This window comes from Equus quagga, chromosome 16 (assembly GCF_021613505.1).
Source record: "Equus quagga isolate Etosha38 chromosome 16, UCLA_HA_Equagga_1.0, whole genome shotgun sequence".
In the NCBI taxonomy this organism is placed as follows: Eukaryota; Metazoa; Chordata; class Mammalia; order Perissodactyla; family Equidae; genus Equus; species Equus quagga.
This window is the reverse complement of record NC_060282.1, coordinates 875,094-900,504: the sequence shown is the minus strand read 5'-3', so window position 1 is coordinate 900,504 and position 25,411 is coordinate 875,094. Positions and strand designations below refer to the sequence as shown.

Below are 25,411 nucleotides of genomic sequence, written 5' to 3'. Positions count from 1 at the left end.
TGGCCCTGGGCAAGCTGAGTCAGCTTTGTAAGTGGGATCTTCCAGGGAGCCATCAGACAGGTTAAATAATGACAGTTCTTTGCAATGAGGGTGTTCTGCTCCCTCCAGTACCAGGAATGTGGGCTGTTCTTTCCAAGACTACCACTGAGCTGGACAGCAGCAGTTGGACCAGAAAAAGTTAAAACACCACAAAGCTCACTGTTCTTACCAAGATCCAGTTGTTTTTCTTTCTTTCTTTCTTTCTTTTTTTAAAGATTCTATTTTTTTCCTTTTTCTCCCCAAAGCCCTCCGGTACATAGTTGTAATTATTTTTTTTCAGTTGTGCATGTGGAACGCCACCTCAACGTGGCCTAATAAGCGGTGCCATGTCCGCACCCAGGATCCGAACCGCAAAACCCTGGGCCACCGAAGCGGAGCACGCGAACTTAACCACTCGGCCACGGGGCCGGCCCCCCGGTTGTTTTTCTTAAATAAACACTCCTAGGAGCGCTGAAAGCCTTTGATTAATTTCCAGAGTTCTAAAAAAGTTGACTTCGACAATTTTTGTTTTCTTTTCCTTGCTTTTATGGATGGGGCAAATTTTTCGAGAGCCTTATTCCTCCATTCTCACCAACAGTACTGGTTTCTTGAGGGACCTTGGCTGCCATGCTCGTGGCTCCTGCATCTAACCGTTTCTGGGCATAGTATGTGACTAATAAATCCTTGTCAGATGGATGAGGGAGAGCACAGTGTGAACAGCCTGGAGAGGAGACACCCTAGCCATGCGTGTGGGCCCGGGCAGGGGTGGAGGTCTGCAGCCCCGAGGCCCCAGCCTTCCCGCACCGCCCTTCCTCTCCTGGAGCCCGGGCGGCTGTGGCCGAGGCGGAGCGCGGGGAGCCGCAGGAGGGCAGGGGCTGGCCGCGAGACCCCCACCGCATCCGGCTGGGCGGCCCGGCCTCGCCGCCCCTTCTCTCTGGGGGTCTGTCCGCTACGGCAACCCGAGGGGCAGGATGCGCTGTGACACCGCGCCAGGTCTGGAAATACCGCTGGGCGAAAGCGCACGATGGCCTCGAAGATGCAGTAAATTCCGGACTGGGGACGACCGGGCGTCTGGGGAACGTTGCCTCCAAGCCCCGGAGACCGGCGGTCGGGCCGGAGAAACTGGGGTAGTTGAGCGTTGCCATCGCAACAGGGAGACGCGACCAAGTCCCTCCGGTTTCCATGACAACCGGTGGAGCGCGAGGAGACCGCGCCCCGGCCCCGCCCCGCGGGCCCCGGCCCCGCCCCGCCCCGCGCGCCCCGGCCCCGCCCCGTGCGCCCCAGCTCTCGCGAAGTTTGAGCTCCCGTGGCGCCGCAGGGGCCGACGGGAGCGGCGCCCGCTGAAGAGGGCCAAGATGGCAGCGACGGCGGCCTCGCTTCGCCGGGCGGTGCTGGGCCCGGGGGGCGCGGGGCTGCCTGGGGCGCGGGCCCGGGGGCTGCTGTGCGGCGCGCGGCCCGGGCAGCTCCCTCTGCGGACGCCTCAGGTGAGCGCTGGTCCGGACCCTGGCCGCCGGGCGGCCCCGCAGCCCCGTGAAGGTCACGGCGGGGAGGCTCCTGGCGCGGGCCAGGTGGCAGGGGAGCAGCCTCGGTCCCCCGGCGCCCCCGCCCGGCCGGACCCCCGCTGCCTGCCGACCTCGGGCGCCTGGGAGCAGGGCCCGGCGCCCACTCCTCTGAGCTGCAGGCGCGCCAGGTGCCGGGCGTGGGGGCGGCGGGGGGCTCGCTGCCGGGTCGCGGCTTGGGGCTTCCCCGGGCGCGCCCAGGCCCGCTCCCGCCCCACCTTCCAGACCGGGCCCGCGTTCTGGAGTGACCTCAGCCTGACCTCGGCTAGCTGCTTGTGACCTTGGCCTGCCCCAGCACTCTTGCTCACTTCGGCCTGCTCCCCGGCCCAGGACCCAAGAACACGTCTCACACCCTTCCTCAGGGCCGAATCACGGTCGGGGGTCAGCAGCCGGGAGGAGTGGGGCGGGCAGGGGCGCAGCGTGTGCTGTTGGCAGCCGCAGGAGGTGGCCAGTGCTGGGTGAATGAGTGGGAGAGTTAGGCGCCGAGGTCAGATCCCCAGGTAGGGCTGGGCAGTGTTCTGGCAGGCGCTGAGCGGGGCTCTTGCAGGCAGTGTCCTTGTCGTCGAAGTCCGGTCTGTCCCGGGGCCGGAAAGTGATGCTGTCAGCGCTGGGCATGCTGGCGGCAGGGGGTGCAGGGCTGGCTGTGGCTCTGCATTCTGCCGTGAGTGCCAGTGACCTGGAGCTGCACCCCCCCAGCTATCCGTGGTCTCACCGTGGCCTCCTCTCATCCCTGGATCACACCAGGTGTGCTGCTGGCTGGCTGGGGGAGTTTCTGGGTGGACTGGGTGGGGTGGAGTCCTTGGCATCTCTAACTCTTTCCCTCTCTTTAGCATCCGGAGAGGTTTCCAAGTATATAAGCAGGTGTGCTCCTCCTGCCACAGCATGGACTACGTGGCTTACCGCCACCTGGTCGGTGTGTGCTACACAGAGGATGAAGCTAAAGCGCTGGCCGAGGAGGTGCGGGGCCTGGGAATGCAGAGTACCCAGGGATTGGGGTTCACACTGTGGTGGACAGCAAGATTGTGATGGGGCTCTTGGTGGCAGGTGGAGGTTCAGGACGGCCCCAATGAGGATGGGGAGATGTTCATGCGGCCAGGGAAGCTGTCTGACTACTTCCCAAAACCATACCCCAACCCTGAGGCTGCTCGAGCAGCGAACAATGGAGCACTGCCCCCTGACCTCAGCTACATCATCCGAGCTAGGTACATGGGCTGCCTGCAAGGGAGTGTGGGGAGGGGGAGGAAGATCAGCCTCCTGCCAGGGGCTGAGGAGGCATGGATCTGGTTCCAGGCACGGTGGTGAAGACTATGTCTTCTCCCTGCTCACCGGCTACTGTGAGCCACCCACTGGGGTGTCGCTGCGAGAAGGCCTTTACTTCAACCCCTACTTTCCTGGCCAAGCCATTGGTATGGCTCCTCCGATCTACAACGAGGTCTTGGAGTTTGATGATGGTGAGAGGCCCCCACCCTGGGGATGGGCAAGCTGGGTTCTATTTTTCTGCCTGCCAGGGATGCTTCCCTTGTGTTCTCATGCCCAGGAGGTCCTGCCCCCTCCTAAGCTGGGGTACCGTCTGTGCATATCTGAGGAGGCTCATGTGCAGCCTTCACAGCCCCGTCCAGCTCAGACTCCTGTCTGTGTACTTGGCTTGGGGGGGGGGGGGGGGGGGTGTCAGTCCCATTCCTTTTGAAGCCTTGGGTAGGAGCCCACCTCTGCTCCATGGAAGGGGATGCTCTGTGGGACACCCCAGGTTGGGCAGGGGTCTCCAAGGGCAGCCCTTACCACTTGTCCTTGGCCTAGGCACCCCAGCTACCATGTCCCAGGTAGCCAAGGATGTGTGTACCTTCCTACGCTGGGCGTCTGAGCCAGAGCACGACCATCGCAAACGCATGGGGCTCAAGGTGAAAGGGTTGGGCAGGGGGCATGGGAGAGGAGCTGGGAGCTGGGCGGGGATCCTTTCTGCCTCTCTCCTCTGAGCCTGCCTCATCCCTAGATGTTGATGATGATGGGCTTGCTGTTGCCCCTGGTCTATGCCATGAAGCGGCATAAGTGGTCAGTCCTGAAGAGCCGGAAGCTGGCATATCGACCGCCCAAGTGACCCTGCCCGATGTCTGCTTGTCCCCCTGCCTGAATGGGTCCTCAAGCCAAGGGGCTGTCCTGGGCCTGTTCAGGCCTCAGCTGGCCTTCTCAGCCAAGTCCCTCTTCCTCTGGGACAAGAGGGGAGGGCGCAGGAGGCTGGGCTCTAGGTCCAGATCCTTCAGCCCCCATTGTGGAAATAAATTAAGTTTCTCAACACTCACATTTGAGGTATCGTGTGATGGGAGTACAGGTTTGCAAGGGACTCTGGGACTAAGGCTCTTGCCCTCAGAGCTCCCAGGGTTATCCATGTCGTATGGCCAACATAGCCCTGCACTGACTGGTGGCTGGGATTCCAGTCAGTACTGGATGTGGGACAGGAAGCAGAGAACTAGCTGTTAGAGAAGGTGACAGCATTCATCGAGGGGGGGAGTACCCAGTCATGGAAGTGAAAAGGGCCTGGCCTGGCTGGTCCAGGGGCCAAAGGACCTGCTGGAGAAACCAACCAAGTGTCAGTTTATTGAACCACCTGGCCTTCATCCTGAGAGCAGCAAGGAGCTCTTGGCAGCATTTCAACACTGGCCTAAAGTAGGAGCTGCAGGAGATGTTTGTGAGGCTGGGTGGTGGCTGGGAGAGAAGGGAGACCACTCCCAGCAGTATGGAGAAGAAGAGATAAGGCAGAGACCACCTAGAATGTGCTCCTGGTCTCTTGCCTGGACAGCTGGAGGTGCTGTCCACTGATAAGGGTCACACTGGAGGGAGGCAGAGTGGAGAGGTGTCGGGGTGTTTGTCATGGGATGGCATCTCCTAGCAATCTACAGGGCAGCTCGAGGTGAGTCCAAGCCAGCCAGCTAGGCAGTGGCTAGGTTCACACAGCAATACACAGTGAGGGTAGGACAGTCAGTGGCAGGAGGGCCAGGGAGGTGTTGTCTTACTAGTAGCACAGGGTTCTGGCTTGTGAGCATTTCCTGTCCCCAGGAAGGGAATATAAGGGATATTCTGATTGGAGCAGCCCAGGGGAGTAGTGGCCAGATCTAGGGAGGGTGTGTGCCTCAGGAGCTCCGGGTGGACAATAGGAGGCATGGCCAGCTGGGTGGGGGAATCACAGAGGGCCCCAGCCCAGTGGTCAGCAGCCGGGCTCTACAAGCCCTTGGGGTCTGGGAAGAGATCTTGGTGCCATGCTCCTAGGACTCCTGAGACTTGGGGTCCAAGTACATTCTTCAGCAGTCACCTGGGCCTGGCTGGGAAGCCCTGCCTGCTGATGAGGGCCAGGCCCCATCTCTGCCAAGTTTCATCCAAGTGCAGCTATGCCCTGCTCTCCATCCTCCCAGCAGCCCAGTCTGCACAAAGGCACAGTGAAGGGGCACTCTGGCTGGCTCAGAAGTGTCTTTAATGACTCTGGTGGCCCCTCCCCCAACCCTGGCTCTGTCCCCAGAGAGCAGTCAGCAGAGGTCCCCTGAGAGGTTCAGGAGGGGGTCCAGGGACCTTGGGCTTGGAAGGAACGGGCCATCCTCTCTCTTTGTGACCTGGTGGCAGGGGGGAGACGAGTGTCCATTCAGCTTGTTCGCTGCCCTGTCCCTATCCCCTCCCCTGGCTCTGCCTCTGGTACCTTTGGTGGCTGCTGGGTGGAGGCTGAGGGAAGGGGGTCCCAAGTGCAAGGCCTCTGGGTGCTACACATCTCACAGCCAGGTCTGCTTGGGGCATTGATGAAGGTGCAGGAAGGGCAGGACCAGCCAGGCTAGGGAGGTGGAGAGACAGTTGCTGCTTACCCTTTCCTTCCAACACCCACAGCTGCCCAGGCTCACCCTGCCCAGTCCCTTGCGCACCTGAAGGGGGCTGGGGAGGCTGGAGCTGGCTGGCTGAGGGGCTCGAGGCAGCCCCAGTGACTGAGGAAACAAGCGGCCTAGTTCCCCATCCACCTTCTGGGGGCACTGAGTGCTGCGACCTGCAGTAGATAAGGTGGGGCTCAGGGCCATGTCAGACTGCACCCCACCTTCCTCACCCTACCCCAATCAAGAACTGACCTGGGGCTTCTCGAGGGGCTGAGAGCAGGTAAAGGAAAGCAGGGTCCCCGTCCCGCTGGATGCCATAGGAAGCAAGGCTGCACTCGGGCACACACAGACACCGCCCAATGACCCAGCGCTGCACAGCGGGCGGGAAGCCAAACTCCGAGAACACCTGGGGCCAGAGTGTCAGAGCCAGACAGTGTCACTCGGGGCTCACTAGCCTCCGGCAGGCCTCCCAGACCCCGTGCTCACCTGCTCCTGGAGGGCCGCGATGGTGCAGTGGGGGTGTACCTGCAGCGAGACGTGAGCAGAGGATGCAGCGTCTTCAACTGTGACCTGTAGCCTGGCAGAGTGTAGGTCAGGGAAAGGATGAGGGACCTGGGACGGTTGAGAGGGCAGGGTGAAGAAGTCGTCCCAGGCCTCACCTGATGGGGCCAGGAGGGAAGCAGGCCTCCTGGAGTTGGACCCTAAGGGCCACATGATGCTGGGCCAGGATGGCTGCTGTCTGGGCCGCCCCCTTCTTATCCCCACCTTCGATGGCCCGGGCCAGGCGCCCCACCAGCTCTTCTGTAGGGACAGAGAGAGAGCCATCACAGCCAGGCACAGGCTGCTTCACCCAACCCCCTCCGGTCACCTGCCTTTACCTTTCTCCATCAAGTCTCCAGGGCTCCAGGGCAGATCCACCTTGGGTTTGGGGACCTTGGCTGTGGGCACTTCAGGGGGACTGGGTGGAGGGGGACTGGGTAGAGAAACAGGGCACGTTTCTGGGCCCAGGGCTGGGGGCAGGCTGTCACTGCCTAGGAGGGAAGATGGGGGTGGGCTGGTGGTCTCCCGAGATTCAGCCCCTCAGCCTAGTACTCACCCAGGCCTCCACTTTCTGACCTCAGCTTTCCAGGACCTTTACCTCTTCCCCCCTCATCTCAACCCATGCCAGGGTCCTGCCTTGGCCACACTTCAGGCCAGGCCTTTCCCCCCAGCCTTGGCCCTTGCAAACCTCTTAGAGGTCCCTGCTGACTCCTCTCAGCTGGAGCTGCACATGGCTTGTCCTTGGGCTCTGGATCCTTCTGGACCCTTTTCTGATCCAGGCCCACCTGTACCCCTCCTCCAGAGGCTGGGCCACTTCTCTTGGCGTCCACAGGTCCTCTCAGCCAGCCAGGGATGCTCCCTTGGCCTCAGAGCAGAATCAACGCAGGTCCTCAGAAGGAGCCTGCCCCTTCCTGCTCACTGGGAGCCCTGTAGTCAGGGTGGCTTCCTCTTGGTGCCCTCAGGGACCTCCAGCCCCTCTCCTGTCTCTACCATCAACCAGAACACCTCGGGCTGCTCCCATTCAAAACAAACCTTGGGCCACTGCCTGCCCTGACTGTCCTTACAGAGCTGGGTGCACTGCTGTCTCCCCTTCTTACCTCCCACTTGAGGCCCAGTCCACCTGGTGCTGATGCAGTTCCTGTGACGGCCTCAGGCCCTTGGCAATTTGAGCTGCCTGCCCACTGAAATAAGCAGGGCTCCCAAGCACCCAGCATCAGGCCCGGCCCAGCCTTGGGTAAGCTCCAAAGAACACATGTGAACACTCTCACCTCAGAGTTTTGGTACCTGCTGCCCCCTGGTCACATGGCTAGCACCAGGATCTTCAAATTTCACTTCTGTCACCTTCATGAGGCCTTTCCTGCCACCCTATTTTAAAGTGCAAACCCCTCCCTTCCAGCACTCCTATCTTCTCCACCATCTGACAAAAGTTTATTTTATATGTCTGCCTCCTCTCTAAAAACACAAGCTCCAAGAGGGCAGTGATTTGAGGTTTCAAGTATGCTAAATCTCCAAGGCCTAAAGGAGTGCTTAGAGCAAGTGCGGAATACACACCTGGTGAATAGACGAATGAGTTAAAAAAGCCTTCCTGCCTGTGCAAATGCTTTATCGTCTGGCCTGCCTTAGATCACACTGTATGGTTTTCTTCCTGCCCCTCTGGCAGCTCTTCTGGTGCATCCGTGGGCTCCTTCCTTCCCTCAGGCACTGTCTGTGTGCGCTGTCCGACTGGTGCACTGTCTGCCTGGGGCACTGTCTGTGTGCGCTGTCCACCTGGTGTGCTATCTGCCTGGCGCACTGTCCACCTGGTGCACTGCCTGCCTGCCTGTGGGGCCCTCTTCTCTTCTTGTTTCTCTTGCTTCCTGGTGACCTTGGTTGACCTTTTATACCTCCAATCTTTACCTCTCCAGAGCCCCAGCTCCAGCCGAGATCCATCTATCCCCCTCCCCCTAGATGTGTAAGAACTTGGCCACCTCCATGCCCTCCAAACATGCTATCTGGGAGCCCCACAGTTATCTGGTCCCTCCATCTTTCTCTCTCAACCACTAACTCTTCCACTTAAACAGCCATGAAATCCAGCCAATTCCATCTCCTAAGCACCTCTGGAAACCTTTCCAGCTCTATACGCACCACCCACATGAATGCAGGTCTCAGTCTTAAGTAGCTCAAATCTGAGCCTGGCCCTCTCTCACTGAATACCTTCCCATTGCTTTTAATATAGTTTGTCTTCTCACCCGGGTCCTGAGAGCCTGCTTGCTCTGCCCCTCCAAACTTGTCTGATACTCCAGCTCTTCATCTATATTCCTCTTCTTCACTTTCTCCTTGAGAGCCTTCCCAGAACCCCAGCAGTGAGTAAGGTGGACCCCAGCTTTCCCCACTACTTCCCCCATCCAGGCCTGGGGGGCCGGGTCTACTCCTGCTCTTTCCCAGAGCTAACACAGTCCCTAGCCAACCAAATGAATCTTCGCCCCAGGGCACTGACCATTCTGTCCCTCCACGGTGGCACCTCGGACCAGGGCTGCCCACCGCTGAGCTTCCTGAGGATTGGGGAAGTGCAGGCTGAGGGTCCCAGGCCCTCCAGGTGGAGGCTGCAGCTCATGCTGGCTGGGGCCTCGGACGGTGTAGGAGACTGACTCCAAGGGCCACTCCAAATTGACCTGAGGATGGGGAGAGTCCAGGCTCAGTGTCCCCCCCTCAAGCACATACTGCATGACGCTCAAAGGAATATGAGGTAGCATTTATAGACCACTTACACTGTCCTAAGCCCTTCGTTAGTATTATCTTAAGAAACCCTCACAGTAGTCCTGTAAAGGCAGGTACCTGCATTATCCCCATTTTACAGACAAGAGAACGGAAGCAAGGAAAAGTCAACTGCGCAAGGGCACGCAGCTGGCAAGCAGAGGGGCCTGGACTTGGGCTCCGCGCCCCGCCCTGGCCGCCCGGTCGCGCGACCCCGCGGCTCCCACTCACCGCCCCGGGCCCCGCGCCCAGCAGCTCCAGCCGGAAGCGCCCGGGCCGCTCGGGGTCCGCGCTCAGCTGCAGCCTCCGCAGCTGCGCCTCGGTGTCCGGCCCCGCGCCCAGCGGCCTCACCGCGGCGTGTACGGCAAGGAGCACCACGGCCGAGCCCGGGTCCGGGTCCGCTGCGCCGCCCGCCGGAGGCGCCATCTCCGGTCCGGCCCCGTCCCGCCCTCCGAGTCCGCTTCCGTGGGCTCCGGCGCTGAGCGCTTCCGCCGGCCAGAAACCCGGGCCGCGAGCCTGGGGTTCCGGGCGCAGCCAGAGCGTCGGAGCCCAGGAAGGGGCCCAGTCTGACCCTCCTGCTTTGCCCTTCGTGGACACGGCCCGAGGGTCTCCGGACACGGGCGGGAGAGGCTGGGCCTGAAGGCCTGTTTGCCAGGGCAAGGTGTCAGGGACGGAAGCACTGGCCACTACTGGAAGGTGGGCGCGGCCCTTTCGCCCTACAGGCTCGGGCAGGCGCAGACTGCAGCCCTGCGCTTCGTGTCTACTCCAGCGCCCGGCGGGAGGGGGACGCCGCTCAAAGGCCCCTACCGGCCCGCCCCCGGCAGCCCGCTGGGCTGCCCAGTTCCGCCCACACAGTGCGGGTCGGCCAGCGTCCTCCCAAACCAGGCGGCCACCAGGGGCGGGGCAAGCGAAGGGCCGTGACCAATGACCGCCAGGGAGGGGGGAGGGTTCGCACGCGAGAAGAGTGATGGACATGGGCCCCAGCCAGTAGGAATGGAAGACAGGACTGAGTGGCGGGTAGTGTCGCCAATGGTTATCGAGCTCTCGATCCCGGCGGCTGGAGCGGGCCATTCCGAGGCGAGGGGCCGGGCCTTACAGACGCTTGTTGTTGTCCGGCCGGAGGAGGCAGAGGTCGGTCGGTCGCTCGCTCGCCACGGCGGTCTGTGACAGTCGGCGGGCAGGTCTGTCGCGATAGTCGGGCGCCGTGCAGGGGCGAGACTATGTCGCGGTCGCGGCCCGGGTGGGCCGGCAGGGCCGGGAGTAACGGGCCGTCGCCGCGGAGCTTCTTTTTCCGGAGACAGCGCGGCCCGAGCGGAGGCCGCGGCGCCGCCCTCCGGTCCTGAGGAGCCCGCGCTCCCGTAGCCCGCCCCGCCTTCTCACCCGCGCCAACGCGTACCGACTGGCCCGGCCCGGCCCGGCTGAGCGCAGCAAGCAGGTAGGTTGCGCCTGCGCCGGCGCCGCCCGGGGCCTCGAACTACAGCCCCCAGCAGGCCGCGCGGCGAGTGCGCGTCCGGGCGCACGGCCCCGGGCGCGTAGTGCGGACGGGCCCTCCGGGGGTCGGCCCCGGGTGTGTGGCGCCGACAGGCCCTTCAGGGGTTGGGGCTTCCTCTGCGCCCGGGGTCCGCTTGTGGAGGAGGGGGGAGGAGCCTCTGCGTTCCCTCTCTCCCTCGCCGGAAGGCATCCTGCAGAACAGGGAAGAGCGCGGCGTCCAGGCGACCGCAGGGGCGCTGGTTCCTGAGCGGGTCTGGGTTCTCACCCTGGCTGCGGAGCCCGGCCGGACGGGCACGGCAGGAGTCCTGTTCCTTTGCGGGCTCACAGTGAGCCCCATGGTGGGTGGGCTTCTCTGTCGAGATGGGAGTGTTGAGGGAGAGACTAAGCCAGCAGCCTCAGGGTGAGCAGCAGCCCCAGTGGGCCTCCAGCCGGGCCCCAGAACTCCTATGAGGTGCAGGGGGCGTGGCTGAGCTGGGGCCTGGACCTGCCACTCTCGGGTAACAGGATCTCATCGCCTCTCCTGCCAGTGCCGAGGGCTTGGAGAGGGCTTGGGAGCAGGCTGTGGGAGGGACCCAGCTTGTTTACAGCGGCTCCGCTTACTTGGGAGGAGGGCTGAAGGTGGAGCCCCAGGGCCCAGATACCCATGGACTGGCCTCCCACCCTCAGGTAGCACTAGCTCCTCGGAGCACAGGGCCCCCTTCGCAAGGACATGAAGCTGTTGGAGAACTCAAGCTTTGAGGCCATCAACTCGCAGCTGACCGTGGAGACTGGAGATGCCCACATCATCGGCAGGTGAGGCCAGGGCTCTAGGGGCTGGTGTCTCAGAGGTCACTCTGCCCTGGCCCCGAGTTGGACCTGAGGGGTGGCATGTTCCATGGTCCCGCCTGCATCCCATAGGATTGAGAGCTACTCATGTAAGATGGCAGGAGACGACAAGCACATGTTCAAGCAGTTCTGCCAGGAGGGCCAGCCACACGTGCTGGAGGCACTGTCCCCACCCCAGACCTCGGGCCTCAGCCCCAGCAGGTGAGCCAGGGCAGGGCCTGCCCATCTGGGGCTGTGGAGTGCAGGGCGGTGCTAGACTGACACTTGTCTCTGTGCAGGCTGAGCAAGAGCCAAGGTGGCGAGGACGAGAGCCCCCTCAGCGACAAGTGCAGCCGCAAGACCCTCTTCTACCTGATCGCCACACTCAATGAGTCCTTCCGGCCCGACTATGACTTCAGCACCGCCCGAAGCCACGAGTTCAGCCGGGAGCCCAGCCTCAGCTGGGTGAGGCTCCGGTGGGGGACAGGACCTGCAGCCCTACAGCTGTTTGCATTGTCTTCCCCCACTTTGGGTGGCCCCTGGGCTCTGTCTGGTTCATGCCTGTTCATGCCCAACTGTGACCATCCTAGGTGGTGAACGCCGTTAACTGCAGTCTGTTTTCGGCCGTGCGAGAGGACTTCAAGGCTCTGAAGCCACAACTGTGGAACGCAGTGGATGAGGAGATCTGCCTAGCCGAATGTGACATTTACAGGTGGGCTGGCATCCCTGCATGTGGGCCCTGAGTATGTGCAGCACTCGGGGCCTCACACCACCCCTCACTCCACACTCCCCAGCTACAACCCAGACTTGGACTCAGACCCCTTTGGGGAGGATGGCAGCCTCTGGTCCTTCAACTACTTCTTCTACAACAAGCGGCTTAAGCGGATTGTCTTCTTCAGCTGCCGCTCCATCAGGTTGGTGCCTGTTTCTCTTCCACCCAGTTCCCTGTTTGGCCCACGTACCGTTTCCCCAGCAGTGCCCCCCTGACTTTGTCCTCCCTGGGGCCAGCAGCAGGCCAGGGGTAGGCAGTCCTAAGACCAGTCCCCCTCACCCCCTCCCAGTGGATCCACCTACACTCCCTCGGAGGCCGGGAATGAGCTGGACATGGAGCTGGGAGAGGAGGAAGAGGAAGAGGAAGACAGCGGAGGTGGAGGCAGTGAGGGCGGACCTGAGGAGACCAGTGCCATGGAGGAGGACAGGTGTGTGATGGTTTTGTGGCCTGATTCCCTGGAGCCTGGGGTGGGCAGAGCAGGGTGAGGCACCCTCTCCCTGCTCTCCTGGGTGTTGGTTCCTCAGGGCTCACCATGTGCTGCTCTCTGCCAGGGTCCCAGTGATCTGTATGTGAGGAGAAGAAGCAGAGGCCCCAGCTTCACCCAGCTTCAACTAGTGCCTGGACCTGCCCACCTGAGGGGCCCCAGGGCCTCCCCACCTGCTGGGAGACCCTAGTGCTGCCGCAGCTCCAGCGCAGCCCAAGGCCACGCCCACCTAGCCCTTTGGCTCCAGCCTATCGCCGGCCACTCGCCCCCACAGGCTCCTGCTACCCGCGCTGTGGTTGGACTGGACAGCACGGCACAGGGCCTGGTGGGAAAACCCACTGCCCTGCCCAAACGAACTGACACAGGCAGGGACAGCTGGACCACAGAGTTTATTTTTGTATTTTGTACTGGGTCAGCCCTGGGCCTGCACACTCCAGCCCAAAGGGCCTGAGACCCAGCAAGCTGGCCCCAGCGGTCATCCGCCCTGGGCTTGGGCTGGCCCCTGGCGCCCACCTGTACCCTCTCCCCCCTCGCCCTTTGGGCAGCGTGCACTGAGTGTCACTTTGCTGCAGCTCGTTTGTTTCCAATAAAAGTTTCTGTGACTTAGTGTGGACCTGGGTTCCCTGCGGCGTGGGGGGTGGGGCCTGCGTCGAGGGCGGGGCCTTCGGCGTCCGGTATCCAAGCAACGGTCGCAGGGGCTGTTGAGCTGCCTGGACCTGCGGCTGCTGAAAGAGACATGGATGTGTTCGGTGCAAGCAACCGCTATGCAGGAGAAGGCGACAACCCGATTCTGGACCAGGACCTGGATGATCCTGACGGCTATGAAGAACCGGACCCGGGGCTGCTTGAGGAAAAAAATGGTGAGGTGGCCTGGCCTTGCCCCCCAGATAGCCCACCTGAAAGCAGGCCTTACTCAGGCGCGGGTTCTGTCCGCCAAGAACGCAACGCTCCCCAGGCTGTCCCCTACCCTGCAGGGCCCTGCAGAGGGCTCCTGGCTGCCAACAACCCCAAAGGTTAGGTGCCCAAGGCCACACAGTGACGGCGCTTCCACCACCGGCCCACAGAGTCGTTCTCAGAGGCGCTTCCGCGGCTTTTTACCAACCCCTTGCGGTGGCAAAACCTGACCCTGCGAGCCCGTGCCCGCCAGTTGTGGCTACTCCTACGTACAGGCCTCCATGACGTCGTGGAAAAGGTGTGGCTCACCTTGGCATCTGCCTTGAGACCTCTCTCCTGGTTCGGCTTTTCTCCTAGGGGTCCCCAGCACGACCCCGGCGGAAACCTCTCTGCTCCCCTGGGTGGGTGCACTGCCTGCCCCCACTCCCCCTATGTTGATTACAGGCCTGTACGTCCCATCCCGCAGGAAAAGAGAGCCGAGCTGAGTGTGGCGCGCTTGACGCACGGGCTGGAGCCGCTGCGCCGCCTGGAGGTGGCAGCTGGGCTGTGCTCAGTGGCTCAGGACCCGGTGGGCAGACGCTTCGTGGCACTGGATCGCGCAGGCTGGCTGCACCTGCATAGAGAGGACGGCTGGGCCCGCGAGAAGCTACTGGCCCCCGTCGCGCTCACAGGGCTGGTGGCAGTGCTGGGCCCACTGGGCACCGTGGGCCGCTTTGTGGGCTGGGGCCCCGCGGGGCTGGCCATACTCAGGCCGGACCTCAGCTTGCTGTGGCTGAGCCAGCCAGGAGGGTTGCACAGGGCACCAGGCCGCGAACCCATCTGCTGTCTGCCGGTGCCGGACCTGGGCCTGCTGCTAGTGGCGGAGGCAGGCGACAGCCTGGCGCTCTGGAAGTTTCGTTCAGGAGGTCGCCGCCTGGTGCAGCACAGGTCACCTCTGCAGCTACCGCCAAGCCCCATGGGTGCCCTTACGCGTCTAGCTCTGGGGCCCCTGCCTCCCGACGACGTCTTGTCCTGCTTTGCGGCCTGCGGCTCCGCCGTGCTCACCTTCAATCTGCATACCTGGGCTCTCATAGATGTGCAACGGGATCTGCACAAAACGTGAGGGGGGGGGGGGCAGGGACATGGGGAACATGAGGCGAGTCCGCGAGGGAACGCCAGTTATGGCAGGGACGCAGGCACGCACACGAGGCGGTGCTGAGTCCGCCCGGCCTTCCTCTCCCCACCAGCACCATCTCCGACCTGGCGTACTGTGCAGCGGCAGAGGTTATGGTGACGGCTTCCTGGGACAGCACTGTGAAGGTGTGGGAGTCTGACTGGCAGATCCGGATGGTGTTTGTGGGCCACACAGGTGCGCTCTTGGGGCCCATTCTTTCTCCACCCTGTGTGCAGCCTCCGAGGTCCAGAATTTCCACCGGCTCTAGCCATGGTTCTCTGCACTGGCTGCAACCCGGGCTGCTGGCTCCCCTTCCTTCAGTCCCTGGTGCGCCCAAGTGACCTGCGCCCCTCCCGCAGGCCCGGTGACAGCTATAGCCGTGCTCCCGAACACGTTCCTGGTGCTGTCGGCCTCGCAGGACCGGACGCTGCGCACGTGGGACCTGCAGGCTGCGGCACAGGTGGGCGAGGTAGCGCTGTGTTGCTGGGTCCAGGACATGCGGTTCCGGCGCGTGAACCGTCTGCTGGCGCCCGCCGGCCCCAGCTGGCCGGTGCTCTCCTTGCGCGAGAGCAGCTTGGAGCTGTGGCGCCTGCGCGAACTCTACTCACCCTTGGCGCAGCTGTCTGCGCCGGTGCTCCACCTGCAGGTGGCGCCGCCGCTACCGGCGCCTCCGCACCCGCCGCTGCCCGCGCGCCTCGTGTGCGCGTGCGCCGACGGCTCGGTCTACCTGGTGTCAGTCGCGACCGGGCGCACCGTGAGCGCTCTGCTGCTCGAGCCCAACGACTGCGCGGCCGCCGTGGCCTACTGCTTGCCGCGGGAACAGCTGTGGCTGCTGACCCGCGCCGGACACTTGGTGTGCGCCAACGCGGCGCGCTGCCCCATGCGCGTGCTGCACCGCGTGTGCCCTCCACCGCCCCCGGCGCGCAGGCCCTGCTGCCTGCACCTCTACAGCCACCTCATAGACCCCAGTAGTGCATTTGCCATATGGGAGATCGTGCGCCAGCGCGGGGGCGAGCTGTGCCGAAGCGACATGGCCTGGGCCTGGAAGGACAAGAACCGGTGAGTGCCAGAGCCATCAAGGGCCAGGTGTGGCGACAGGGCCCTCGCCAACAGGCTATTGTTGCTCGTAGGTACCTGCCCGTGGTGGGGTACACGGATGGCACGCTGTCGGTGCTCGAGTGGCGCTCGTCAAACCCTGTCTTCCATACGGAGGCACACAACCCCAGCCCGGTCACTGCCATTGCGTCCACCTGGAACAGCGTTGTGTCCTCGGGTCAGTACCTCTCCTCCCCCATAGCTGGCCTGGGAAGCCCTTCCCTCCCCAAAGGCCCAGCCCTGGCTCTCGCCCCGCAGGCGGAGACTTGACAGTGAAGGTGTGGCGGGTCTTCCCGTATGCTGAGGAGAGCCTGAGCCTGCTGCGCAGCTTCTCCTGCTGCCACCCAGCCGTGGTGCTCTGTGCACTTGGGCAGCGCATCACTGTGGGCTTTGAGGACCCGGACAGCGCCACCTATGGTTTGGTGCAGTTTGGCCTGGGCAACAGCCCACGCTATGATCACCGGCCCCAGGATGACCCCATGGACCACATCACCGGTGAGGGGGCAGGGCAAAGGTGAAGCCTAGGCCACCATATGGCTCTGGTGCCTGATGCTGAGCCCCGGCCCCCAGGCCTGTGCTGCTGCCCCACACTCAAGCTGTATGCCTGCTCCAGCCTGGACTGCACCATTCGCATCTGGACAGCAGAGAACCGCCTGCTGCGGTGGGCTGTGGCCGGGAGGGCGGGAGGGGCTGGGAGTCTGGTGGGCTGGGAGCCTGGGCTCTCCTACCTCTGCCCCCACCAGAACTCATTGGCTGGAAAGGGGAGAGAGGGCCTTGCACCTGCTGCTGCCTCAGTTTTCTACTCTGTGGAGCAGGGCTGGACTCTTGCCCTGGACACCCCTCCAGGCTCCTGCAGCTGAATGGCGCCCCACAGGCCTTGACCTTCTGTAGCAACAGTGGGGACCTGGTGCTGGCGCTGGGCTCCCGCCTCTGCCTGGTATCCCACATGCTCTACCTGCCCACATCCTACCTGGTTAAGGTGTGCAGTGAGCACAGGGTGGGCAGGGTGGGGCTGCTGAGGGCAGACGAGCCCCCTAGGCCAGGGCTATAAGCTCCTTTCTCCTGCTCAGAAGCTGTGCCGGAAGGCCCCTGATGTGGTAGATGACTCCCCACTGCCGCTGACAGGCCAGGAGTCGCTGACTTCAGCCCAGCTGCAGCAGCTCGCCAACCTGCATAGGGCGGCCAGTGTTAGGTCTGCTAGCAGGCCCACTGAGCTGTCCTGGAGGCCCCTACCCAGCTCTCCTGCGTCAGGGCCTCATATCCCCTACGTGAGGCTCCAGGGCTCCTGGGCCACCACAAGCCTGTCCCGGCCCTGGCATCCCCACTCCTGGCTGTTTGCTGTGCCCTGCCAGGGGCCTGGCAACCCCCTGGGTCCTTGTCCCAGCCTCTGCCAACCCCACCGGCCATGCTACCCACTGTCCCACCTGTGCTCATCCCTGTCTGCAGCACGGCGTTGTCTTTCATCCATCACCAGACAGCAGCACCTCAGCAGCCAGTGTTGGAGGAGGTGGGGTGGGTCCTGACCCCCTCACCACCCCAGTACCCTACCTTTGTCCTCTGCCCAGGCTCAGGCCCTCCCCTTCAGTTCCTGGGGCAGGCCTGGGATCCCTGTGGTTGTCTGGGCAGCACATGGCAAGACTCAAGGAAGAATGGGCTGACCCCTGACCCCTACCCCAGGACTTGGAAGCTCTAGTTTCCCGGGACCGAGACCTTCGGCAGCTGAGACTGGGGCTGGTGGTCCCAGTGGCCCGGCCCCTACCATCCTGGCAGCAGCGCCAAGAGGCCTTTGATAACTACCTGCGTCTGATTTACGGCCCCGTCCTGCTGGTGAGTGTGGGGCCTCCCCCAGCCCCAGCCCTGACCCCAGACCCTCCCTTCACCCTGGGCCTCTGACACTGCCTCTCTGTCCTTCCACCCCTCCCAGGGCATTCATTCTGAAAGAGAGTCCCAAGAGTGCAGCATCATGACCCTTGCAATGGAGAGAGAGACCTGCGATGTGTGCACCCTGCCCAGAGTTGTCCCCAGTCTTGGGCAGGCTGGGGTCTGCACTGACACCCCAACAGCCTTGCCCCCACAGGGCCTAGGGGCCCTGGGCCGGAGCTTTGCACGCCCTCCCCGAATCACCTTGCCCATACCACCCATCCTCCGGAGGGTGCACAGCATGGCATCCCAGGTGAGGCCTCCCACCCCTCACCCTCACCTTGTGCCCTCTGTCCCTCACACTATGACTCCTCCTCCCATGCCCCAGCTGCTGGCCCGCTCCTCCCTGAGCTGTGAGCTGGGCCTCAGTCTGGACCGGCAACTGCAGTCAGAGCACTTCCACCCGGAGAAGCCTATGGCCTTGGACCCATCCTCCTCCCACCTGCAGAACAGGGTGAGGGGCCAAGGCAGGTGGGGTGCTGCCCACCCAAGGGCAGAGCTGCAGGGACACTGGGGTCCATGCTCAGCTCTGAGCCTCTGTCCTGTCCTCAGATCCCCCTGCTTCAGAAGAGGCGGCCCAGGGAGCTTCTCTCCAACCTTGGGGGCTTCTTTCCTGCCACCATTCAGTCCTACAAGGTGAGACCCCCTTGCTCTCCTTAGAGGCACCTCCCTCAGGGGGCACCCTTCTTGTGCTCCCCATCTTCCTTCTGCTGCAAACCTTTGTGTCCAAATCTGACCTGAGGGCCATGCTCACCTGCAGCCCTCCTCCACCCCACCTGGCCCAGTTTCCATGCTGCTTCTTCTGTGGGCCCTGACTCCTTGCGCCCTGGGAGCCGGCTGCCATGGGGCCAGGGACTCTCAGAGCCAACACTGGGCAAGTCTCGGAGTCTCGGAGGCCTGGGAAGCACAGACTGGGGGGTGGAGGGGTAGGGAGACAGAGCCTCTGCCAGCTGGTTGGGCCTATATTACCCCCTTCAGTGAAAGTGCTGGGGGGGGCAAGTCTCCTGTAGACTTTATCTGGGAGACCAGAGTCCCCTCCTTCAGGGGAGCAAATTCAACGGGAGCTGACCCCTTGCAATCCCACCAGCTCCCCATATTCTCCCACCTCAGATGCCCAGACAGGCCTCGGCCCCTCCCCCACCACCTATCTGGCATTCTTACCTGCTCAGGTGGGTCACTGATCCTTCTAGCTGCTGCAGCGTCTACCCAAGCCCTCGACAGCTCCCTCTCCAAGCTCCTACCCACCACCCCATGCTTCTTATAGACGTCTCTGCTCCAGGGCTGGGGGTTGAGTCCTGTGGAGAGCATGTGGGATGTCAGGGTTCCCCAGAGGCCAGCGTTGCCCAGATTTCTCTCCTGCGTTACCACAGTTGCTGGCTCATGGACTGTCCTTCCACCTGATTTCTAAAGTTTCTCTCTGCCTATCTGTGTGTCGTGGGCAGGGGGTGTGAGCCCAGTTCAGCTCTTGGAGACCTGGCAGGCAGAGCTGGGTTGGTGGCCGGGGTGCTCTGCCAGGGCGGTCTCTGGGATGGGGTGGAATTCAGGTCCTCAGCCTGCCCTGCTGTGCTCCCCCTGCAGTACTTGCCGAGGCCGATCCGCTTCCCTGGCTGCGTGCCCAACTCTGCGGTGCTGCAGCGGATGTGGCTGCCCTGGGAGGTTGGCCGCCTTGGAGCCCTGGCCCAGCTCACCAGCCGCCGCCGCAGACCTAAGGCAAGGGGAGGGGCTCAGGGAGGGCTCTGTGGGAGGGGGCCTGAGTCCCTGCAGGGTGCCAGCGGCCACTCAACACTCTCCCCTCTGCAGCCACGCCCAAGCCTGGACAGCCTGTGGCAGCCATGGGTCATTAGACGACGCCATGCCAAGGAGCACCAGAAGCAGATCCAGTGGTTGGAGGAGGAGGAGGAGGAGGAGGAGGAGCAGCAGGATCTGGATCTGGACTGGGCCTCAGATTCCCTGAGCCCACATGGAGAGCTCTCTGAGTCAGAGGAGCCAGAGGCTCAGGTAGGCACCCTAGGCTGGGCTTCGGGGAGGAGCAGACAGAGAGAGGCAGAGCCTGCAGCTTTCCCCCTACTCCCTAGAGCTCAGAGGACTTGACCCCGAAGCCCACGAGCTCCCAGGACACTGCTGCCGGGACCGAGACCTACTATGGGCATTCGTTCTGGGAAGAGCGCTACGGGCATCTGCCCAGCTTCCTGCATTTTTTTGTCTCCCAGAACTGGTTCAAAAAGCTGTTCCCCATCTTCACCCTGGAGGTTTGGGGGAGTCTCGGAGGCCTGGGAAGCACAGACTGGGGGGTGGAGGGGTAGGGAGACAGGAACCAGGTTGGGGCAGGGCAGGGTTTCAGCATGTGGTCCCCGCAGGCGTACCCTGAGGTGGGCACGGTGGAGGGCCTGGCCTCTCTGTTCACTGACCTGCTGAAAGAGGCCTCCTGGGCGGACCGTGTGTACATCCTGCAGGCACTGCTGAGGCTGCTGCCTGATATGAGCAAAGACCTCTGTAGCCGGCTGCAGGGCATCCTCCTGCGCTTGCTCAACCTGGACCAGCCCCCCAGCTTCGAGGTGCGCCCCTAGTCCCGCCCCGCCAGCCCCACCCAGGGCTTTCAGCACCCATCAGGCTCCCCTCCTTTGCGCTCAGGACAGGACACAGAAGCACTTTGTGATGCTGGCACTGCAGGTGCTCATGGCCTGCTCCATGGAGTCCCACGAGGCGGTGCTGGAACTCATGTCCTTCTTCCTCTACTCACCAGCCTCCTGCCAGTGAGTCCCACTCTCTACCCCACCTTCTTGCCAGCTGGGGGAGGCCGCCAGATAATCCACCCACACCTGTCCCAGGCCTGAGCTCAAGAAGCTGCTGGATGCGCTAGGCCTCCAGGACCCACAGGGCTTCCTGTTTAAGGACATGATGACCTGGGTCCACAGCCAGGACCTCGACTCCAAGGCCACACTGCGCAAATGCTGCTGCCAGAAGCTGGAGGAAATGATCCAGCAGCTACAGGTCTGGGCTGGCAGGGGTGGGGCGGGCCGCCTGCCAGTGGTGCCTCTTGCCTTCTCCCAAGGCTTTCCCCAAGTCCAGCAGGGAGAGCCTGGTGAGGCTGACAGGCTCCTTGCCTCGTTCTAGCTCTGTGCATCATTTGTCCTCCATGATCCCCCTCTCTTGGGATCTTCATGCTCTTCCCAGGGAGGGAGCCTGCAGCGGGGTCTCAGGCTTGGAACCAGAGGCAGCACCACTTGGACCTACTTGTTGGGGGAGGGGCAGCCTCTGCCTTGGGCTGGGGTATGTTCTGGACTTGCCACCTCCTCCACAGATGGAAATCCTGCAGCTGTCTGAGATGCCATCCAAGATCTCTGAGACCTCAGCACTTCCCTCTCCTCCCAAGGAGGGCCTATCACAGATTTCGATGGTCTCTGGGATGCCCATTCACATCTCTGTGACACCCTCTGTTCAATCCCGGATGTCCTCACTGGTGGTCTCGCCTGGGGAGCCAAACTTGGCCACCCCAGAGGGCCAGGCTCAGCAGATGCTCTCACAGCTACGTGTTTGTCCGACGAGACGCAGGATCTCTGAGATACTGCCACACTTCTCCTTGCCTGGGGTCCACTTGCACTCCTTGGCACTGGCCACACTGCCCAATGAGCCACTGCCACTGGAGCAGACACGGTGGTCACAGGTGCACATGCTGGACCTGGAGACAATCGATGCGCTCAACTTCTTCTGCAAGCAGCAGGCACGGCAGCAGAGCTCCCTGCCTGAGACCAAGAGCCTGCGCCCGAGTGCACAGCTGAGCCTGTACCCACAGGTGCCCAACACAGTGGTGCCACAGCCCCAGGATCAGCGGTGAGTGGGCCTCAAGGCTCCAGGCACAGGCTGGGGCCGGGCCTACATGGGGCGGCTGAGAGGCAGGCTGAGCCAAACCCACCTTCTTACCCACCAGGCACTACCCCTTCTTCCGGCTTCAGGAGGGCAAGGTCCAGGGGTCTCCAATGAGACTGAAGGGTGAGTGGGACAGGGGTAGAATTGGAGCTGACCTCTACCCCAGCCCAGGTCCCACTGATATCAACCCCACACCAAGCCCTCACTGTCATGCTGGCCCCCAGGCCAGATGGTTTCCAGGCTCTGGGCAGGCCGCACCCTTGACGGCCCCATCCGGATGCTGAAGCTGCCACTGCCACGGGTGGAACTGCAGCCTTTCCCCCCAGGCTGGCCCAGACCTGCCCGTCCGCTGCCCCCACTGCTCCTGCAGCCCACCCTGCAGCGATACTTTCTGCCAGACAACACGGACCCTGGCAGCTACAGCTGACCTGGTTGGCAGCCTTGCCCAACCCCATCCCTAGCTTCCCCTTCCTTCCAGCATGGAGTCTGGGCGTGGCTCTCCAGCCAGCTGCTTACCCCTGGCCAAGGCCTGGGGCTGGAATAAAGTCCAGAGGCTGTGGTCAGCAAATTGGATGCCACCTCCATCCTTGGGGGCCTCTGGGGTGGGCAGGGAGATCCCGTTGGTATGTCAGGAACCTGCCAATGGCCAGTCACATGTGCAAGGCAGGATCTGGGGGCATGGTGGAGTGTGAGGTGGGACAGGATCTGGGGAGTGGGCACCATGATGGAGCAGCATCCCTGGTGGGGTGGGCCTGTCTACTGGGAGAGGGACCCATGGCGTGGGCACATCCTTGCTCAGGCACTTCATCAGTCAATTACTGGGGTCAAGATGGGAGGCGAGACTAATGGGTCAGCAAGTGGCCAGGTATGGAGAGGAGAGGGGAGGGTCTGGGTGCCACGTGGGGAGGGCTGCAGTCATTTGATGCAGGTGAAACCAGGAGTCTGCCAGCACTTTGTTACCTCGAGGCTGTAAGGGAGAAGAATCGATGAAGGGGCCTCATCCAAGAAGCAATGGAAGGGCAGCGTCCTCTGGACCCTTCAACCTAAAGGTCACCAGGAGACAGACCTTGTCTGTGAAGCGCAGGGTCTCAGAGGGCCTTTGCTTCCTTCTGAATTGCCGAGACCTCACAGGGCACTGGCTGCCACCTGTGGGGCCCAGGTGCACATTGGCTGTTGGGACTGCTTTTGTGAAGGGCCCTTTGTACACCCTTCTGGTTCCCTGAACAGAGATTTCTTTCCTGTGAGTATTTTCAGCCTCCAACTTTAGAAATTTCTTCTCAATGGCTTTATGGTTAGAACTGGTCTCCCACACCTTCCCCATCACCCCCAAACTGTGCAGAGGCTCTTCTTATGCCGGTGCCTGGCAGGTGGCTCTTTCCTGGGCCAAGCTGGGCCAGAGGTGCCAGGCCTGGAGAACTGGGGGACTTGACATTTTTATACAAGGAACTGTGCATGCTGAGACAAGCACTGTGAGGCCCACGGGGTCAGCTGCTACCGGCGTTTCATGTTTTAATTATAAAGTCAATAATGCTTTTAAAAATGCAAAAGTGAGAAAGTAAGGCTAATTTAAGCAGGTCAAAAAACCCCACTAATCATAAAGGAACACATTAATATATTTCTTAGTACATATTAACATATAATTATTTTTAAATTAAGAAATCTATTAATCTAAATACACCATTAAGAGAGTAAAAAGTCAGGCCACAGAGTGGGAGGAGATATCTGTGATACATGTAACTAAAAATAGCTCATCTCCAAAATATATAAAGAACTTCTACAAATCAGTAATGATTAAAAATCACACAACCCAATAGAAAAATGTATAAAAAGCCAGAATGGGATTTTTTTTTTTTTTTAAAGATTGGCCTCTAAGCTAACAACTGTTGCCAATCTTCTTTTTTTCCCTGCTTTTTTCTCCCCACATCCCTCCAGTACATAGTTGTATATATTAGTTGTGGGTCCTTCTAGTTGTGGCATGTGGGACACCCCCTCAGTGTGGCTCCATGAGCAGTGCCACATCCGCGCCCAGGATTTGAACCCTGGGCCACCGAAGCGGAGTGCGTGGACTTAACCACTCAGCCATGGGGCCGGCCCCCGGAATGGGATTTTTCCTATAGAAGAAGTCAAAACAGCAGGTAGACGTATATTTCCTCCACTTCCCGTGACCTTAGCAAATCACCTACATTCCCTAAGCCTCAGTTTCCCCATCTATGAAATGGAGGTCAGAATGCTGACTCCTCCCAGGGCTGCAGGGAGGATTAGACGAACTATGATGTCTAAAACATTCAGGAATAGCAACGGGCACAGAGTGTGGACATGGCAAGCACAGCTGGACCCTTCCTCCCATCATGTGAAGAGTAACTTTCAGACAGTTTGAAGGTTGGAATGTAGAAAGTAAAACTATAAATACACCAGAAGGTAATTTAGAAAAAATATTAACTTACCCAGAACGCTCAGAAGGAAAGGATAGGCATATTTACTGATTAAAAAAACATTTCTATAGCCATAAAAAAAGACAAAGTTGTCCCATTTGCCACCACATGGATGGACCTTGAGGGTATTATGTTAAGCGAGATAAGCCAGACAGAGAAAGACAAACACTGTATGATTTCACTCATGTGGAAGATAAACAAACACATGGACAAGAGAACTGTTTAGTGGATACCAGAGGGAAGAGGGGTAAGGGGTGGGCACAAGGGGTGAAGTGGTAAACCTATAAGATGACTGACAAATCATGCACAACTGAAATTTCACAATGTAACCTATCATAACCTCAATAAAAAATAATAATATAAAAAAAATTATGACAAAAGACACCAGAAAATCAAAGACAAAACTCAAAGTAGATCACACATTTAAAAGTAAAACTATAAAAATTTTAGAAGAAAACTTAAGAAACCTTCTGGATCTAGCAATTGATAAAGGGATCTTAGACATGATGCCCAAGGCACCACATATAAAAGAAATCAATAAATTGGACTTTATCAATTTTAAAACTTTTGTTCTGTGAAAGGTCTTGTTAACAGGATTAAAAAGAAAAGCTACAGACTGGGAGAATGTCTGCAAATGACATGTCCCAAGACACATGTCTAGAACATATAAATAACCTTCAAAATTAAGTTATTAGTTCAAAATTAACTGTCAACACCAAACAACCCCATTAGAAAATGGGCAAAAGAAACAGACATTTCACCAAAGAGGAGATGCAGATGGCTAATGAGCACATGAAAAGATGCTCCACATCACTAGCCATCAGGGAAACACAAATTAAGAATGCCTAAAATAGGGGCTGGCCCCATGGCCAAGTGGTTAAGTTCACACACCCTGCTTCGGCGGCCCAGGGTTTCGCTGGTTTGGATCCTGGGCGCGGACACGGCACCACTCATCAGGCGTGCTGAGGTGATGTCCCACACAGCACAACCAGAAGGACCACAACTACAATATCCAACTATGGACTGGGGGCTTTGGGAAGAAGGAAAAACAAAAAAAGAGGAAGATTGGCAACAGATGTTAGCCTCGGTGCCAGTCTCTAAAAATAAAAAAGAATGGCTAAAATAAAAAAAGGCGGCACCGCCATAGGCTTGAGAGGATGTGGAGCAAATGGATCTCCACACCGTGCTGGTGGGAATGTCAAATGGTCCAGACACTCTGGAAAAGGATTTGGCAGTTTCTTGAAAACTAAACATGCCACTACCTATGACTGAGCAATCATACCGCTGGGCGTTTATCCCAGAGACGTGAACACTATGTCCACACCAAAACCTGTACACCAATGTCTATAGCAGCTTTATTTGTAATAGCCAAAAACCGGAAGTGACACAAAGGTCCTTAAACAGCTTAACAAACCTGTGGCACATCCACACCATAGAATACTTCCAGGCAATAAAAATGAACAAATTATGGACACATACAGTAACCTGGATGAATCTCTAGAGAATCAGGATGAGTGACAAAAGCCAATCTCAAAAGATCATATACTGTATGATTGCTTGTATATAACATCCTTGAAGTGACAAAGTTACAGAGATGAAGAACAGATTAGTAGTCGCTGGGGGTGAAGGGTGGAAGGGCTCGGCACAGGGAGGTCTTTGTGACGTTCACACTGTTCTCCACGTTGACTGGTTACATGAATCTAGACAAGTGATAAAATGTCACAACTACACACACACCTTGGTTTTGACATTGTATTAGAGCTACATAAGATATAACCATTGAGCTACCTGGAACAGGCAAATT

At 60.2% G+C, this 25,411-nt stretch overlaps 4 protein-coding genes across 7 annotated transcripts; 3 read left to right on the top strand and 1 right to left on the bottom strand.

The window, feature by feature from the left end:
• The first annotated feature begins 1,345 nt into the window (after window positions 1-1,345).
• LOC124227978 (cytochrome c1, heme protein, mitochondrial) lies at window positions 1,346-3,873 on the top strand. Its single transcript, XM_046642160.1, has 7 exons — window positions 1,346-1,502; window positions 2,125-2,321; window positions 2,408-2,534; window positions 2,622-2,779; window positions 2,868-3,028; window positions 3,375-3,475; window positions 3,568-3,873. Exons 1-7 carry the CDS (start codon window positions 1,374-1,376, stop codon window positions 3,670-3,672), a joined length of 978 nt encoding a protein of 325 aa, XP_046498116.1. The 5' UTR covers window positions 1,346-1,373; the 3' UTR covers window positions 3,673-3,873.
• A 1,149-nt stretch (window positions 3,874-5,022) lies between these two features.
• SHARPIN (SHANK associated RH domain interactor) lies at window positions 5,023-9,768 on the bottom strand. 3 transcript variants are annotated; one of them, XM_046642530.1, is made up of 9 exons: window positions 8,927-9,768; window positions 8,439-8,613; window positions 6,301-6,453; window positions 6,082-6,223; window positions 5,909-5,999; window positions 5,675-5,828; window positions 5,477-5,595; window positions 5,260-5,388; window positions 5,023-5,176 (listed from the first exon to the last, which is right to left on the bottom strand). In XM_046642530.1, the coding sequence occupies exons 1-9, from the start codon at window positions 9,764-9,766 to the stop codon at window positions 5,093-5,095; spliced, it is 1,887 nt and encodes a 628-aa protein (XP_046498486.1). In that variant the 5' UTR covers window positions 9,767-9,768; the 3' UTR covers window positions 5,023-5,092. The 3 variants fall into 3 exon arrangements, 2 of the variants coding, with proteins under 2 accessions (XP_046498486.1, XP_046498487.1); XM_046642531.1 differs by lacking the exon at window positions 6,301-6,453; XR_006885659.1 differs by lacking the exon at window positions 5,023-5,176 and having other exon boundaries at window positions 5,909-5,992.
• A 46-nt stretch (window positions 9,769-9,814) lies between these two features.
• Window positions 9,815-12,852, top strand: MAF1 (MAF1 homolog, negative regulator of RNA polymerase III). Of its 2 annotated transcripts, none has more exons than XM_046642532.1 (8): window positions 9,815-10,130; window positions 10,853-10,978; window positions 11,084-11,212; window positions 11,290-11,455; window positions 11,581-11,702; window positions 11,785-11,904; window positions 12,052-12,189; window positions 12,314-12,852. In XM_046642532.1, the coding sequence occupies exons 2-8, from the start codon at window positions 10,896-10,898 to the stop codon at window positions 12,333-12,335; spliced, it is 780 nt and encodes a 259-aa protein (XP_046498488.1). In that variant the 5' UTR covers window positions 9,815-10,130; window positions 10,853-10,895; the 3' UTR covers window positions 12,336-12,852. The 2 variants fall into 2 exon arrangements, with proteins under 2 accessions (XP_046498488.1, XP_046498489.1); XM_046642533.1 differs by lacking the exon at window positions 9,815-10,130 and adding an exon at window positions 10,283-10,524.
• Window positions 12,853-12,982: 130 nt separating this feature from the next.
• WDR97 (WD repeat domain 97) lies at window positions 12,983-22,586 on the top strand. Its single transcript, XM_046642484.1, is given in 23 exon segments — window positions 12,983-13,106; window positions 13,311-13,438; window positions 13,607-14,238; window positions 14,367-14,488; window positions 14,653-15,352; window positions 15,424-15,566; window positions 15,647-15,883; window positions 15,959-16,049; window positions 16,235-16,367; window positions 16,459-16,580; window positions 16,835-16,895; window positions 17,066-17,215; window positions 17,313-17,762; window positions 17,861-17,944; window positions 18,887-19,018; window positions 19,109-19,306; window positions 19,384-19,557; window positions 19,666-19,863; window positions 19,940-20,061; window positions 20,137-20,302; window positions 20,304-21,139; window positions 21,237-21,298; window positions 21,400-22,586. Coding segments are annotated over 23 exon segments (5,268 nt in total). The 3' UTR covers window positions 21,603-22,586.
• The last annotated feature ends 2,825 nt before the right edge of the window (window positions 22,587-25,411 follow it).